The 17500-nt window shown below is 32.9% G+C and overlaps 2 protein-coding genes across 2 annotated transcripts in view; one reads left to right on the plus strand and one right to left on the minus strand.

Annotated features, from left to right (window-relative positions):
* The window catches only part of LOC137643257 (fat-like cadherin-related tumor suppressor homolog), a 284094-nt gene that overhangs the window by 173212 nt on the left and 93382 nt on the right, over positions 1–17500 (minus strand). The gene's annotated exons all lie outside the window — the stretch shown is intronic.
* Positions 1–17500, plus strand: part of LOC137643258 (fat-like cadherin-related tumor suppressor homolog) — an 84104-nt gene that overhangs the window by 21002 nt on the left and 45602 nt on the right. Inside the window, exon 3 of the mRNA XM_068376099.1 lies at positions 6208–6419. Within this exon, the coding sequence (XP_068232200.1) occupies positions 6208–6419 (212 nt within the window). The remainder of the gene's footprint in view (positions 1–6207; positions 6420–17500) is intronic.

Genomic DNA, 17500 nt, shown 5'->3' on the forward strand with positions numbered 1-17500 from the left:
ATAACTTCGTTTTACTTGTAGTTTGTTGAGGCGTTTCTGTTTGGATGTTTGAAAGAGAAGGGGTTTCCTTTAAGTTTTACGCCAGCTCTCTCTCTCTCTCTCTCTCTCTCTCTCTCTCTCTCTCTCTCTCTCTCTCTCTCTCTCTCTTCAACTTATTTTTGTATATGCCAGTACAAGTTTGCACAGATTTACTGCTTTGAATCATATTCGAAATGGATTTGACTTAGCGGACTGGAGGAGGTTGAATGAATTATATTTGCATATGATAAGTGATACATATTTGTCTTAACTGTTCATATTCATATTGATGCTCACAGAGATTTGTCCCTCTTGGAAATTGACCGTGTGTTTTTAGTCTCCAGAAATTGGGCATTTTGCTGTTATTTCTATTAGTATTGGACTGTGCTTCCGTCAGTTTTCTCGAGAATCGATGACGTTTCTCTCAGTCCTTTCCGGAACTGATAGTAGTTATGCAGCTCCCATTGTGGATTCACTAATGTTTATCAGAATCTGACTTCGCTTCTCTAATTTTTCAGCCTCGATTAAGGTTATTTATACTATTTTCGGACATTAATTAGTTCATAATTGAAAACAGACAATATAAATGACAAATAAAGAGAGTAAGGTAATGTTCAAGATAGTGGCCCATTGATGCAACTGAATAATCCTTCTCAAATGATTTTCAAATTAAGTGTAAAAGAAAGTTTTAGTGAAGAGGTAAACCTTTTGTGTTGTTATCGGAATATGAAGCTATTGATCAATCACAGCCTCTTGCTTGTGAAAGTAGCTCGTGGGAGTAGAACTATCTTTAATCCGTACCCAAAGAATATATTTTATCATTCCTATAAAGTTCTCGAGCTTCACCAGGAAGTGAAATGTCCGTTGAACGTTCTTCTGCTGTCCAGTAATAATTATCTTAAAGTGGAAAGTGGCTTCTCTCGAGCAGGGTTCAGCTTTGCCGTTGAATGGCAACACCTAAATTCGCGAGCCACTCGAAATCAGTTCTGTTCGCTTGGTCGTGACCTTCTAAGTGATAAATTTGCCGAGAGACACTGCTAATTGATCTCAGTGGGTCGTCACTTAGGATTAGGACCTTTGTCAGCGAACTGTTGTGAGCAATTGCTCTCTCTCTCTCTCTCTCTCTCTCTCTCTCTCTCTCTCTCTCTCTCTCTCTCTCTCTCTCACACAACTATTTAATATTAAATATTTTTGTATTATCCTTTTCATATCTTTTCCTTCATTTTTTCTCTCAAAAGAGACCATTTACACTTCGTTATAAAGTCACATGTTCTATCTGCCTGTCTTGCTCTCCTCCAACATTTCCTATTGACATTATTATGCAGTTTTTCTCTCTCTCTTTTTTTTTTTAAATATTTATTTCGCGTCCAGTTTTTATCATTTGCTTTCTCTTTGAAGTTCTCTTGTGAGCGCACGACTCTCTTTTTACCCCCTGGTAATGAAATTCCCCTGTTTTATCTTCAAAGGTAGGGCGCAGTATACTTCAGAACATGTAAATTCGTTGTTTATTCTTTTTTGCGGAGGTTTGTTGTAGTTCAAATATATTTTTAAAGTCGTGGGATATTTTTAATGATAAATTCTCAAACACATTTCGTTTATTGTGGTTCTTTACGAAGTGCTTTCCTGTCATGAAGTAAAAGGGACCATGGATGTTTGAAAATACCTGGAGGTTTTACTGAAGAAATGGGAATTTTGTGGACCTAACTTGATAATTCGTTAAAGGAAAGCAAAAAGAATATCATTACAAAAAGACAATATTTAGTAAAAGAATAATATTTATTTAAGACTATAATATGATAAACTTTTAACATTTAGTCACGTGGAGTCATCTAAAGTCCGCCAGCTGCTTCACAAGAGCTGTATTTAAATCAAGACTTGAATTGTTCAGAGACTATTCCAAATTGATCAAAGATTTGGAACTCTCTCTTTGCTTCTGTTTCTCTTGGCTTTTACGACCCTCTACCTTTAAAGAGACTAGCTTATCCTTTCTTCCACTCAATTTTGCGGTCAGTTGTTCTGGGTTAGATGACAACACTTTGTTTTCGTACCATTTCCTTTTTCATTAAATCATTTGAGATAGATATCAGCACTTTCAAAATATATAGACTATATATGAATATATACAGAATAAATCATCTACAAGACCGACATGTCAATAGGGGCAGAAGTTGATCTGATAATGAATGATATTAAATCTTTATGAAAGTATGTAATATTTGCTTTGTTTAAGATCTTGGCTATTTTATGAAAAAAAACTTATAAACGCACTTAAAGTTTTTAAGGTAATTATTATAAAAGGTAATTTAATAAGTCACTGGTAATTGTGAGTGTTTCGGTACTAAAGGTTTTTATGGTTAATAATTATAATCTGACAGGATGAACAATTTCCACAATTCCAGATAGGAATTGCATCAAGTATATTTTTTTCCGAAGGAGTTCCTGTTGCGATTTGCATGTAGTAACTATAAATAACTACAATTCCTTAGTATTTCAGGTAATAATAAATTTACTCGAAAACGAAGGATTTTCTTTCAAGAAATCATCGAGCTGTGCCATTATGCTTTAAATAGATTTGTAAGTTGAGGTATAATCCTCAATGGGTTGTCTTCTCACAACCTCTTGAAATAGCTCGAGATAGAAAGGATCACCTTGAACTTCTGGGTTTATGCATTTTACATTAATCTGTTCTATTTCCTGCTCCTGCTGAGTCTGGTTCGGTAAGAATTACTTAAAAGTTCATGCGAGGATTTATATCGTTTTATTTGGATTTGTTGGCAGATATGAGTATTTTTATATTTACTGTCTTTAGAATTTAAATCTTCCCATTTCGACAGAGAAAGAAATATAGAGGGTGGTCCAGTGGCGAGGACACTTTTATTTATTTTTTTTTTTCCTATTCAGTCTCAGAACTCAGGTTCAAGTCCTAGGAGGTTTGAACCGATTTTAGACACGCACCATTAAGAAGTATTGTGCCTTTTGGTGGCCTTGGGGAAAGGATTTGTGGTTAACCTCATCCCAAAATGCTAGTTCAGAACTGGAAGGCTAATACCAATTGGGCCACCCTGTCATACATACTTACATATATATATATATATATATATATATATATGTATATATATGTATATATATATATATATATATATATGTATATATATGTATATATATATATATATATATATTGATATTGGAATGGATGGCACCAAAGTTTGTAGCCTTCCAGTGTCTGTCACTTTGTCTGTGTGTGCGTGTGCAAATGGGTTATGCAAAATCCCTTCTGCCTATCACCATTATCCCTGTCGTGAAACTGATAGAACTTGCCGTTCATTGCTCGGACTAACCTTTTCTTTACTGTTTGTATGTACGTGAATGTGTTGGTTAGTGTTATCCTGGGAATAACCTCGTGAGTAGTTTGCGGGAGAGAAGTCTCCAAGGGAACATAGGCTTCACGACATCGTTATCCTAGAAGATCTGAGTCAGCTTTGGCTACCCGGGCTATGGTTACGGAGGAAATCCTTAGGCCCTGCTGCAATGGCGAATGTTGTAATAGGTCTTGTTGGTATGGATGAGTCGAGATGAGTTTCTTTATACCCTTTCTGCCGCCGCTTCAGTTTTTTTCTTTTTTACGTCTGTGTATGCATTCAAACCTTTAATTTTTCGTGGCAATTTATTTCACATGGATATAATACACCCATATACCTAAACGCACGCACGCTCTTTTATGAATGTGGCTATTCATATATGTATGAATGTATGTATCAATGAATAAAGGCAAATAAGGACAGCATTTTGGGTTTAGAATACTTAATTGGGTTTTTTGGGGGATTTCAAAATTGAAGAATGTGGTTAGCATCTGCAGTTACAGGTGTATAGGAAGATTAGATGAAAGACTCACCCAATGGTGTATTATAATAAAAGTTCTGTTAGAGAATTAGGAGAATTTTAAAGTGTACTTTGTAGTTGTTGGGCATAAGAGGAGAGAAAAGCTTTGTGTTTAGAAGGAAGGTATTGAGATATTAATGCAAGTACTCTTGGCAAGATATGAGTTGGGTCTGTCGGAAAAGTTAATGAACTATTGGATAATAAAAGGTATATGCAAACGTACTGTTTAGAAAATAATTAATTCTTGTGTTGGTGAAATTAATGTTTTGAAAGGTGCCAAAAAGGGGTACAGAAATAATTTTGCTGTGCTTGGGAATTTAAGTAAATTATATGGTACAGAAAAGAGGGGATTATGTTATTCATTGGCTCAGGGGTTGAAGGATGTTCCTTTGTTCCATCCTGCTGTCCAGCTTCTTAACTTTTACAAAGTGCAACTGCTGAGGATTCCCCTCAATTTCCCCACGGCGTTGACTGTCCTTCCCGGCCCCTGTGCTAGACCTTATGGCCCAAATTTCGAAAAATCCAAACCTGAAAAGATATGTGGAAACTGTTCACTAGGAAAGGAATGTTCTATAGAAAGAAAATACTGCTGTGTCAAAAGAGTGTCTGAAAAGAAATTTTGTTGCGACTAATTAAACCATTATGAAAGCGGGGATTTTGCTTAGATACGTAAGATACATAAAAACTGACTGCTTTGGTGTTAAATTAGGTCTATATCTTGGTGAGTTACGTCTCTGTTGTTGTTTGATATTGTTTTTACAAATGGAGTGACAAGAGTAGGCATGGAAACCATAGAAGATGACGATGTAAACTTGTTAAATTGGGAAATGGAACGTAATATAAATATAGATTATCTGATGTTTGCAATTATTAGTGTTAGTTCGTGAGAATTAAGAGAAGAGTCAGAGAATACTGAAATTGCTGTGAAATATATATATGTATATATATATATATATATATATATATATGTTTATATATGTATATATATGTATAAATGTATATATATATATATATATATATATGTGTGTGTGTGTGTGTGTGTGTGCTCTTGGGTGGGTATTATTTCCATTATATTCGATTCTCCGATTGATAGGTTTATTATCCCATAACTTATTGACACTCCTAATCAGAGACTGGCCTCCTGCCAGTTGTTATTATCGAACGTCAGTTACTGTCATAACTCTCCGGTTGAACTGTTTATCAAAATCTGTACTCGGGAGATAAACCATATTGTTTAATAGGAGAGGAATATATTTGATTTTCTTTTTCCAGTTCCCTCAGATTTCATTTAGACCTTATATTCGAAAAAGGGTTATTTTTATTCGTATATTATTGCCTGACAAGTTTACGTTTAAATGTTTTTTAAAGATATCGGGAACAAAAATGGGTGAAAGTAGAACGACCCACACTGTGTTAAAGAAGAATTTCTATATAACTCACAAATAGAGCATTGTAACTTCAGTTATGTGTATTGCACAGCATTTGCTGCTGCTCATAAGGTCACATCTTGGGGTCTAATTGGTCAACTAATCTTTTTTTAACGATTTAAGTGGTCGTTACTCTCATTTCGCTCTCCTCTAATGTGTACCAGAAAGTATTTTAAAGTGTTTAATTTTCCTTGTTTTTTTTTTATTCCTACACCCAGTCATTCATTCCTGATAATTTACTGGTTCATCTCTTCTAAAGAGACGGTGTAGCCACTGAGAATTTCAGATTTACTGACCTGGCCCTTGATTAGAATATTTAAATTTGACTAATAAATGCCATTTCATTGTAGCTGATGTCTGTATATAGTGATTTGAAATAATTCTTGCACTTGTCATCATAACGTCAAGTCGCTTCTAGACTTCATTGGGTATTTACGATTCCACTCTGTAGTCCCTTGCAATTTTATTTTTTATTTTCTTTCTATTTTAAACTACTGTATTTATCTGTAGTTGTTGCTGTATCCCATCTTCTACCCACAGTCTACATTGGCGGCCATGACATTACCCTTTCTGACATACATTATTCCGTTTTCCCATCTGTGACCTCTTTTGGTTTATTCTATTTGGAATATGTTTTTTTTATTTTATTTGTTCACTAACTAGAATCTGATTTTGAGATATTTAAATGTAAATCTTGCATTTTAGTCAATTTCAATGTAAATCTTGCATTTTAGTCAATTTCAATGTAAATCTTGCATTTTAGTCAATTTCACTGCTCCCAAGACAGGTCAGTTATATATTCATTGAATTTTCAAAATAGGTTTCACCTATCTGTATAAATATGCAATATTCATAATTGTATGTATTTACCTTTGCATTTCAGGATTGTTGACTACTGCCTGGACATTGGACCGCGAGACGCGCTCCGAGTACGAGCTCTGGGTGACGGTAAGTGACGGGCAGCTCTCTTCTGTCACTCCGGTCTTCATCACTGTCACCGACGTCAACGACAACCCGCCCGAGTTTCTGGAGAGCCTCTACCGCGTCTCCGTCCCTTCCAGGATCAAATCTAAGAAGAGGACTTCCCTCTTCAGGGTAAGTGTCCTTCCTCTTTCTCGTTTTTCATTTTCTTTCTATTTTATTTCACTTGAATAGTCCCATTCAGATGGAAAACATAATAGGGTCCGATATCCTGAGGCTTTTCTGGGATTCTCTGGCATAGGATATATTGTATCTTTTTTCTCTTCTCTTCCTCCCACCCTCCCAGTTTGAGTTTTAGAGAAAGTATTATTATAGAATTTTCTCAAATATTCGTTTACTAGTGAATATGATAGATTTACAAGATGATTTTTTTTTTTCAGGGAAATTTGAAAATAATAATACAAAGAAGCTTCTAAGATTTAATGCGGATAGTCTTATTATTTTTTCTTTTAATTCTAAGTTTTCGTACACGCGCATATATATATATATATATATATACATATATATGTATATATTTTATTATCATGTAGATGCATACATATGATAACACACACACACACACACACACATATATATATATATATATATATATATAATGCATATATGTATATATTATATATATAGGTTGGCCAGGGCACCACCCACCCGTTGAGATACTACCGCTGGAGAGTTATGGGGTCCTTTGACTGGCCAGACAGTATTACATTGGGTCCTTCTCTCTGGTTACGGTTCACTTTCCCTTTGCCTACACATACACCGAATAGTTTGGTCTATTCGTTACAGATTCTCCTCTGTCCTCATACACCTGACAACACTGAGATTACAAAACAATTCTTCTTCTTCTTATTCTTTCAAGGGGGTTTACTACTGCACTGTAATTGTTCAGTGGCCACTTTCCTCTTGTTAAGGGTAGAAGAGACTTTAGCTGTGGTAAGCAGCTCTTCTAGGAGAAGGACACTTCAAAATCAAACCATTGTTCTCTAGTCTTGGGTAGTGCCATAGCCTCTGTACCATGGTCTTCCACTTCCTTGGGTTAGAGTTCTCTTGCTTGAGGGTACACTCTGGCACCCTGTTCTGTCTTGTTTCTCTTCCTTTTGTTTTGTTCACGTGTCTATAGTTTATATAGGAGATATTTATTTTAATGTTATTACTCTTCTTAAACATTTTATTTTTTCTTGTTTCCTTTCCTCACTGGGCTATTTTCCCTGTTGGAGCCACTGGGCTTATAGCATCCTGCTTTTCCAACTAGGGTTGTAGCTTAGCAGTTAATAATAATAATAATAATATATATATATGTATGTATGTATGTATGTATATTAATCCAAAAGGCGGTTTATTGAAATAGACCGAAATAGTTCTGTGCTCTGTTGGGTCTCGGCTAATGTACTCTGGAGGAGTGCTCGTTCAGTAGCGCTGGTTGCATTCCATTTACCTACGGAATGGATGCAAGGGGCTTTTGGGAATCCGGACTCGCCGTATACTTTTCCTGGGAGAAAATCCTCTCAGTCCCAGCTCGGCCCCTTTTGCTTTGCCCCGATCTTTCCCTCGAGGAGAAAAAGGGAAATAGACTTTTAATTCAGGTTGTTTACTTTTTTGTGGTTATTTCAGTTCTGGTTGAGAGTTCTCCTTTTCTCTTTTTGAAAGATTATAAAGATAGTGCTATGATTTTTCCCTCGTTTGATAATGTTTTGTGTCTTACGGTAATATTAGCTGTGGTGGAAATTATACTCTAAATTCTTAGCTTGAAGTCAAGAATGGGAATCTGAAAATAGGTTTTGAAAATGATAACATTTAGGACATTTGTTTCTTGTTGTTGATCAAACAATTTCTCATTACCGTCTCTCAACTGAAAAGATAAAAATGAATACGAGTTCGTTTATAAGCCGATATGCAAATCTCCTCAAGGACATTCACTTGTATCATTCTTTTAAAGAATTAAATTGTAGAATGTTGGAGTTCTCTGAGTCACTTTATAACTTAATGATCCTCTTGATAAGTTCAAGCTCGTACATACGAATTTGTAAGTTATTATGTGTTTTGATTAAGTACATTATACTGTATATGTGTAATTTTTGAGGCTTGCATAATCCCGTTTCTATAAAAATTTTTATATATTAGGTTGCCGAAACTACATGATTGATATTCAAATGATACTCTATAGACACACAAACACACACACATACATATATATATGTATATATATATATGTATATATATATATATATATATATGTATATATATATATATATATGTATATATATATATATATATATATACACACACACATATATATATATATATATATACATATACATATAGTTCTGCGTGATTTGACTGCGTGTCTGTAAACGAATTAATTTAATAATTATCTGAAACTACGTAATTAATATGCTGTTTATACTCTGCATATGACCGCTTTGATTTTTAACCATAATGATTGTCGTTTTGAAAGGTTTCAATACATCGGAAGCCAATTCATTTGATTATTAATTTAGATAAAGAGGGCCATTATGTGTTATGGGGGAAACATGTCCAAAAATAGTAATGGTAATGTTCACGGTTGCTTTGTTGTATTTAGAAGCAATTATTATTTCTTAGCATGGATTAGATTTCATTGTAAACTTATCACTGAGACTCTCACAATGAAACGAAAATCCTTTTTGATTACGAGTTTATATAAAGAGGTCAGAGAAGTGTGCAGGGTATTTTTGATATTTTTGTTTTGTTTTTCAGCGAGAATATCTAATTTTTTATGTGGGATTTGTTAAGAAAATTTAGATTTTTATCATTTACCTTATACCTGAAATGGCATTTATGAGAAAGAAAAGACAATTTTTGTCCAATCACCGTAATTCAGTTCGGGTTTATATCGCTGCTTGTTTTTGTATTTTTTTTTGGGGGGGAGGTGTACAAAAGTGTTTGAAACACACAACGTATATATATATGTATATATATATATATATATATATATATATACACACATATATATATATATATATATATGTATATATATATATATATATATATATAATTACCTCCGTCAACGAAGCTGGAAGTAGGTTATATTTTACCCCCTGTTTGTGTTTGTGTGATTTTTTATGTGTTTTTGTTTGTTTGTGAACAGGTTCCTGGCCACAATTTTAGTCATAGAGGATTGAAACTTGCAGGGATTAACTCTTATGTAAAAATCTGGAAAATATTAAATTTGAAAGGTCAAGGTCCAGGTCACGGTCAAGCAAAATGTCCAATTCGCGTAATCAGCCATAAGTTTGGACATCGTTGTCACAGAGACTTCAAACTTGGTTCATATTTGCGTGTATGAAAATCCACGACACTTAATATATGTTAAGGTCAAAGGTTAAGGTCTAGTAGAGCTAAAGGTCGAGAAATAAGGTGCCGCGGTAGAAGTCTGTGCTCTATTGAGTGCCCCTCTAGTTATTATTATTATTATTATTATTATTATTATTATTATCATCATTATTATTATTATTATTATTATTATTATTATTATTATTATTATTATTATTATTGTAAATATTATTAGCCAAGATACAACCTTGGTTAGGAAAGCAGAATACTTTAAACTCAAGGGCTCTAACAGAGAAAGTATCCCAGTAAGGAAAGGAGATAAGGGAACAGCAAATAAACTAGATATAAGTAACAAGAAATATAGAATATTTTAAGAACAATAATAATGTTAAAATAGATCAATAATATCTCAGGTATGAAAAGAGACTTATGTCAACCTGTTCAACAGAAAAACATTTGCAAAAACTTTGAACGCCTGAAGTTCCACTGATTTAACTGCCGGATTAGGAAGATCTTTCCACAATCTGGTCACAGGTGGAATACAACTTTTAAGAATACTGTGTTAGAATTAACTGTATAACTACTACGTACAGGATGGTACAGGATGGAGAGATCAGAGTACAATGAAGGATTTTGATTATGAAAAATCTTATGTAACGTGCAGAAAGAACTGAGTGCTGGTGCCAGAGAATAATATCCGGATAAGGAATAAGAAATTCAGACGCTGAAGATGTGACAGGCGAACAATACTCGAAACAAGGTAGATTGAATGAATAAAAACATATCCTAATTATTGACTAATCGCCGAAAATACGTAAGGACTTTCACAATACGGCTTCTTTTTTTTTTTTTTTTTTTTTTGTGTGTGTGCAATCAGGCATCACACATATCATTTTGAATTATTTGTAAATAGTAAGAGACATCGTCAGGGCAAAGCCCTGAATGTCTAAGAGACACTGCCCTTGGCCTACTTATAATTACACTGAGTTTTGTTTGTGGTCAAATTCATCCCTTTGTTTGTGATCAACTTCATCCCCCATAATTTGCACCATACTCTGACTTTAGCTAGAGCTTTATTAAGGGATTCTGCAAAAATATTTAATTGTACTTAAAAGCCTACTAGTATGTACTACCTATGCGGAGCTGTTTTTTGTTCATATTGCTGTGAAGGCATCCGGTTAAAGAATGATGAAAAATAAGTACTGTGGTTTCCGGAAAATGTTTCAGTTTCTATTTACTATCGACTTCAAAGGGAAAAGTGTCAGCACACAAAGGAATGCTCAACTTTTTATAGGAATTTATATAGTTGATTTTTTTGGAGAGAGAGAGAGAGAGAGAGAGAGAGAGAGAGGAGAGAGAGAGAGAGAGAGAGAGAGAGAGAGAGAGAGATAGGTAATCATATATTCTCAGTGTGTGAAAATTCTTGTTTTATCAGAATAGATATTCTTTTTCGTGTCAACATTAAAATATTTTTGTTTGATATTTTGTTCCTCATTTCAAAGTTGGGAATATATATAAATTTACCGTTATAGGCTCAAATATGATCAAAGATTGATGTGTTAATGTAATTTTCGGCCTTCATATACCATAATAAAACCAGTTATCGTTTGATAAGATAAGGATTTGCCTGTCGCAAAGATTATTTTATACTTACTTTACTAAAATACAGCATTGTATTCTAAATAATGAAAAGCCTACTTGATTTTTTTTTTTTTTACCTTATAGTATTGCTAAACTAGTTATGAAAAGTTTTGACGTATTACGCTATACATTTTCACATTATTACCAGTATGCTGCAGATTCATAAACGTTGCAATTAAATGAAACGTGAAGATTGACGACCGTAGACTCTCTTCAATTTGCTCCTTGTCTTACTATCTATCGAGAAACCTTCCCGCAAAATACTGCAGAATTCTAAACGATCTTATTTTATGTTTTTTTTTTTTTATCTAATTTATACGTTGTTTATTCGTTGCTGCTTCAAATTAGGGTAGACTGATGAATTTAAGTATTAATTACAATAGTTTTCAATAAAATACTTTGTTTATCTAATTACAATAGTTATTTTCAATAAAATACTTTGTTTATCTAATTACAATAGTTATTTTCAATAAAATACTTTTATGTTTATCTAATTACTACAATAGTTGTTTTCAATGAAATACTTTGTTTATCTAATTATAATAGTTATTTTCAGTAAAATACCTTGTTTATCTAATTACAATAGTTATTTTCAATAAAAATACTTTTATGTTTATCTATTTACAATAGTTATTTTCAATAAAATACTTTATGTTTATCTAATTACAATAGTTATTTTCAATAAAATACTTTTATGTTTATCTAATTACTACAATAGTTGTTTTCAATAAAATACTTTATCTAATTATAATAGTTATTTTCTATAAAATACTTTGTTTATCTAATTACAATAGTTATTTGCAATAAAATACTTTATGTTTATCTAATTACAATAGTTATTTTCAATAAAATACTTTGCTTATCGCGTAGTTTTACAAGAATTTTCACTTAACTGACACAGCAATGAACAGCAAAGCTACGCAACGGAAAATTGAATTATTAGTGAACAAATGACATTTCATTATCATTTTTAAAACGCCACTTCTTTTGTGTATCATTTAATAGTTTCTTAAATTTTTTCTTATATGTTTCCTTCTTTTGAACTTAGTGCGTATACGTTTTACCCAAGAATTGATTGTGCCATGAAATAGCAGATTTACTACATTGATAAAGGCTATCGGAAATTCATTTTCAACCGAGACGTTATCTAAGATTTCCGGCCTTTCCCCGTACTATATCTGAGCAACTGAAACATGAATGATAAGTTAAAATTCTACACTTCATTATTATTATTTTTGTGGTTTCCATTTGTTTTAGTTTTGGACCCACAATGATGTGTAAATGTTACCAGGTACACCTTCTAAGAATATCTGTCCATATTAAGGTATTTTAGAATCTCTCTCTCTCTCTCTCTCTCTCTCTCTCTCTCTCTCTCTCTCTCTCTCGCAAGCGTTTAACACACAGGTCACGCGCAGCGATCTTAGCTGCCAAATGTTTTCGGAAGGACGTTTGCCATCCTCGCCAATATTATTCTTGGAAAGATTTTGAAGCGATATCGTAACCAAAAATCCTCACATCTGTTTCGCATTAAAATTCAAAAGTCTGCCAGAACGAATAGCCGTTTAGAGAAAGATATTCTCTTACTCGAGTACTTGGAGTTTGGAAAAGATTTTCAGGGGGTAATGCCTTTCTGCGGCGCACTATAGACGATATGGAGGTTTTGTGCCTCATCTTCCTTGTACTTTTAATTTTCTCCCTTTAATTGCTGTTAGCCTGGCTATCCACATTCTTTAACTTTGCATCAAAAAATGGGTATCGCTCTAATTGAGACTTTTGCGCCGCACTGTAGACGATACTAAAGGTCATTTTGGCCTATCCTCCTTCTACTTTTCATTTGCATCTTTTAAATACTTGTTAACCTGGCTATCCAGCTTCTTTAACTTAGCACCAAAAATTACCTTAGACTTATGACGCAGAGGTCTTATCAAGAAACAACAGTAATTAATGAAAATTATGCTTATTATTAATCTAATAGTTATGAATTTTATTTTATTCTGAAGATGATGTATTGCTTAGCTGTCATCAGTAAAGTTTAATATTCTTTGTGACTCGTCTTTTAAGAGTTATTGCTTAATACCTTGTCACCAATCCTCAAAATACACACACCCTTCTTAGATTGACCTTGTGATAAAGAGAAATATGCGCATATTTGAATTTATTGCGAGGTTTGTTTAGAATATTTCATTATTTTGACAGAAAGTTCAGATGCAGTGCTAATTTTTTTCAACTATGATTAATTATTATACCTTATATTTTTCATTACGGAGCTCTGAAAATATGTTGTATTTTTTCGCGTACAGTAGTTTAACCCCAATAGCAGGTTTTCTTTTGTGAGATATATATATATATATATATATATATATATATATATATATATATATGTATATATATATATATATATATATTTGACCTTTTATCACCAGTTAAATGTATTTCACCAAGCTTTTTTACCATTTTTAGTTTCTAGCGGTATATTCACGGTGATAGCGTATAGGGACAAAACATGTTTTAAAACCATGTTTTCCTGTGTAGCTTGCTCTTCATTTTTTATCATTATTCTTTTTGCGTTAAATATTTCCCTTTGTGTGTTATTTAACTTTTTGCCATTTAGCTAATACTTTCGTTGTCTTCCGTTTTTGCCTTACGTTTAAAGTTTTGGATTTTCTTTCGGGTAGATGATTTATTCTTCATTTTCTTAATTTTTGCTTAAAGCTTTTGAATGATAATTATTGTGGATTTATAACAATAATGTATAAATTTGGCAAATGAATTAGAATGATCTTCTCTTACCTGGTAATGCTCTGAAAAGTAGATAAATATCAGTGAATGATATGACCATTTTACTTCACTATAGCTAAGTTATATCTACAAACCCGTCAGATTTTCTTTCATAGTATTTTGTACCTTCGCTTGTTCATGAAAAGAGTAAAACACCTGAAAAATGATGCCTAATTGTACATATGTATCGGCTTTTTGTTTATACTTTTTATGCATGTTGATCTTTGCCACTAATTGCGGGATGATAAGGGTTAAGGTTATTTTATTTCCGTGCGTAGAATTTTATTGAATCATATTTCTTGTTATACCGCTAGATGTGGGTGCGGTACCTGGCTAGAGAGTCTGTCAGCTGTTAGAAACTCGTTAAAGTAAGCCAGATGAATCAGTCAGATGCACTGCTTCAATCATGCCGATTAAAACAGTTTGGTCATATTTACAGAGCTTTACTTAATATCTACAGTATAAGGACGAAGTGCTGAAAACAATCTGTCAACAATATGCAAGCTTCTAGCGCATGCATACAGAAATATATACAGCATTCATCATATACACAGATATTTCAATACATATAAATCACCGAAAACCTATTTCCCATGATAGGGTTAAGATCCAGAAAAAGCGAGACGAGATATTCAAGCTTTCATCTTTTAACTACGGAATCATGGAAGGACCTCTTATGCATAAAACTTTCAAGGCATCACGAACTTCAGTCACCAGCGCAAAAGGGTTATCAGACATTCATTTGTTACACGCGTTCTTGTACTTCAATTATTTTTATTTTTTCAATCTCAGAAATCCAGCTTAGGAACCTCCAACGCATTTTTTTTTCAAAATATCTTGCCTTTCGCCTGTCTATTGTCTTTCATTCTCTTCATGGGTCCATGCCACCTCATATCACTGATGCTTTTCATTTTATCAATATAGTCGTATTAACCTTGACTTACTCTACCTTTCTTAACCTAAGTCATTCTCTCTCCGCGCGTACTCTATAAGCATTTAATCTTTGCACCTTCTAGTTTCTTTTCATTGGAATTTAAATTTTAAAGAAATTTTGCCACTACGCAACATAGTTGACTCAACGGTCCATAGAATAAAATTTTTGCTCTGAAATTTTTTTTTCTTCTCATCCCAACCTCTCATATAGCATCTGTTATCTTCTTCGAATCAACTGATATGTGATTTGTGTATTATCTCCTGCTCTCATCCGTTACGGTACCTCCAGAATTACTGTGGCAGAATCACTTGCAAATATGTGCTTTTGTAATCGACGTTCATCATGGGGGAAGCTTTATTAAGAGCTCGATTAAGTTCTCATATTTATATATATAATTTTCAAATCTGTATTGACATATAAACCTAATTCGATTTCAGTATCTATTAAGCTTTATTATTTGATTTACTATTTTCACTGGTACATGTACCTTGTACAAAAATACTTCAGAATGCATTCACAAATGCAGTTTTTAACTATAGCGGACCTCAGATTACAATGTAACGCTATCAGAACTTTGTTTTGTTTCTTGTAAAATTTTCTTCCAATGAACCATACTCAGTGAATTATACATCCCGAGAAAATTTCACAGAACTAGGAAAGATATAACTAATATCAGCGTGAAAAGGGACGTGTCAATAATAATAATAATGATAAAACATCCTGGTGTTATAAACATTGATTTAAGGTCAATTGTTCCCTGAGGACCCATTTGGGAAAGGTATATAATATAAATAAATAAATAAATAAATAGTTATGGCACTAGAAGGAAATGGCTGCCAGAGTCTTGGACTTTGGGAAAATTTTCATTTATATTTTCCTTTTTTTTTTTTTTTTTTCTTTTTTTTACATGAATTACATGTAAAATAAAAGTACTTGGACGATCCCATGAATATTTCTCTTTTGGATTTTAATTTGTTATTATCCATGGTTGCAACAATAAAGAAAGGCCAGTAGGCCTATGGCTGTATCCTTTTTTTTCAGGGAACTGTAACACCCAACTTATCTATCTATCTATCTCTACCTATCTATCTATCTATCTATTTATCTCTATCAAAAGAGGCACGTATTCTTGTATATATATATATATATATATATATATATATATATACACACATATATGTAAAAAATGCAGCCGTTTCTAGTCCTCTGCAGGACATAGACCTCAGACATGTCTTAATCATATTTGGGGTTCAACCATTTTCATCATCACGCTAGCCACTGCGGATTGGTGATGGTGGGAAATTTTGGTCTAATCACTTACAGTAAACCAACCTAGTAAGGAGAGCCCTGGGTAGTACAGTTTTGCTGATCATGATGTTACACAAACCTTTTCACCACGTTAAGTTATCCCCACTCAGAATATATATATATATATATATATATATATATATATATATATATATATATATATATATATATACAGCATATAAATATATATACACATATATACAGTATATATATATATATATATATATATATATATTTATTTATACAGTATATAAATATATATATATATATATATATATACATACACACATATAAATACAGTATATATATATATATATATATATATATATATATATATATATATGTATATATATATACTTACATATAAATATGCGTTTCTTTACTTAATAACTCCAGGTATTTATATTTTTTGAAACCCTGCTTTACTGTTAATGTTTTATGAAAATGTGCACCTTTTAGTAATGATTATGTTGGCAAAATGTAAATGAGTCTCTGCTTTAGTAAGTTGAGCTTTGAGATGGATTATTCAGACGTTATAGTAAGAGAAGAACGAAAGTCATATTATGAATAATGGGTTTAATTCTTATCATATTAATTTATTTCAAGAGTACATTCGTCATTCTCCACCGAATTGGAACTTTGACTAACTAAGAGAGGCAATAAAAAATGAATCCATCGATTTAATGCTACCATTGTCGCTATTTTGGCCGCTATATTTTAATTGCCTTTGTAACAAACATATGTCAATTTTTTTTTTCATTAATAAACGGGTGTGGGCTATATGAAAAACAATGTTTTACTCGTGACATATTGTTATTAGTGTTGGAACGACAAAATCTTCATTTATTCATGATGGATATTATTTCATATCGTATTGAAAAATAACTCGATACCCGATTGAGCCCTTTTTAAATCAGGGGGATATCCCATTCGATGGGAGTTTTGCAACTAAAGTCATAGTTCGCAGAGAGAGAGAGAGAGAGAGAGAGAGAGAGAGAGAGAGAGAGAGAGAGAGAGAGATGATGATGATGATGAAATAGCATTCTAGATTAGATCTCAAGTTGAATAAGAGAAACATAAATATTAATATAAAATCGAATGTTTGTGTGTGTGTGTGAGAGAGAGAGAGAGAGAGAGAGAGAGAGAGAGAGAGAGAGAGAGAGAGAGAGAGAGAGAGAGAATTCTTCGTGTGGCATTTTAAGTTTGAACTCAACTGATGAGTCAC

Source organism: Palaemon carinicauda, chromosome 6 (genome assembly GCF_036898095.1).
Source record: "Palaemon carinicauda isolate YSFRI2023 chromosome 6, ASM3689809v2, whole genome shotgun sequence".
In the NCBI taxonomy this organism is placed as follows: Eukaryota; Metazoa; Arthropoda; class Malacostraca; order Decapoda; family Palaemonidae; genus Palaemon; species Palaemon carinicauda.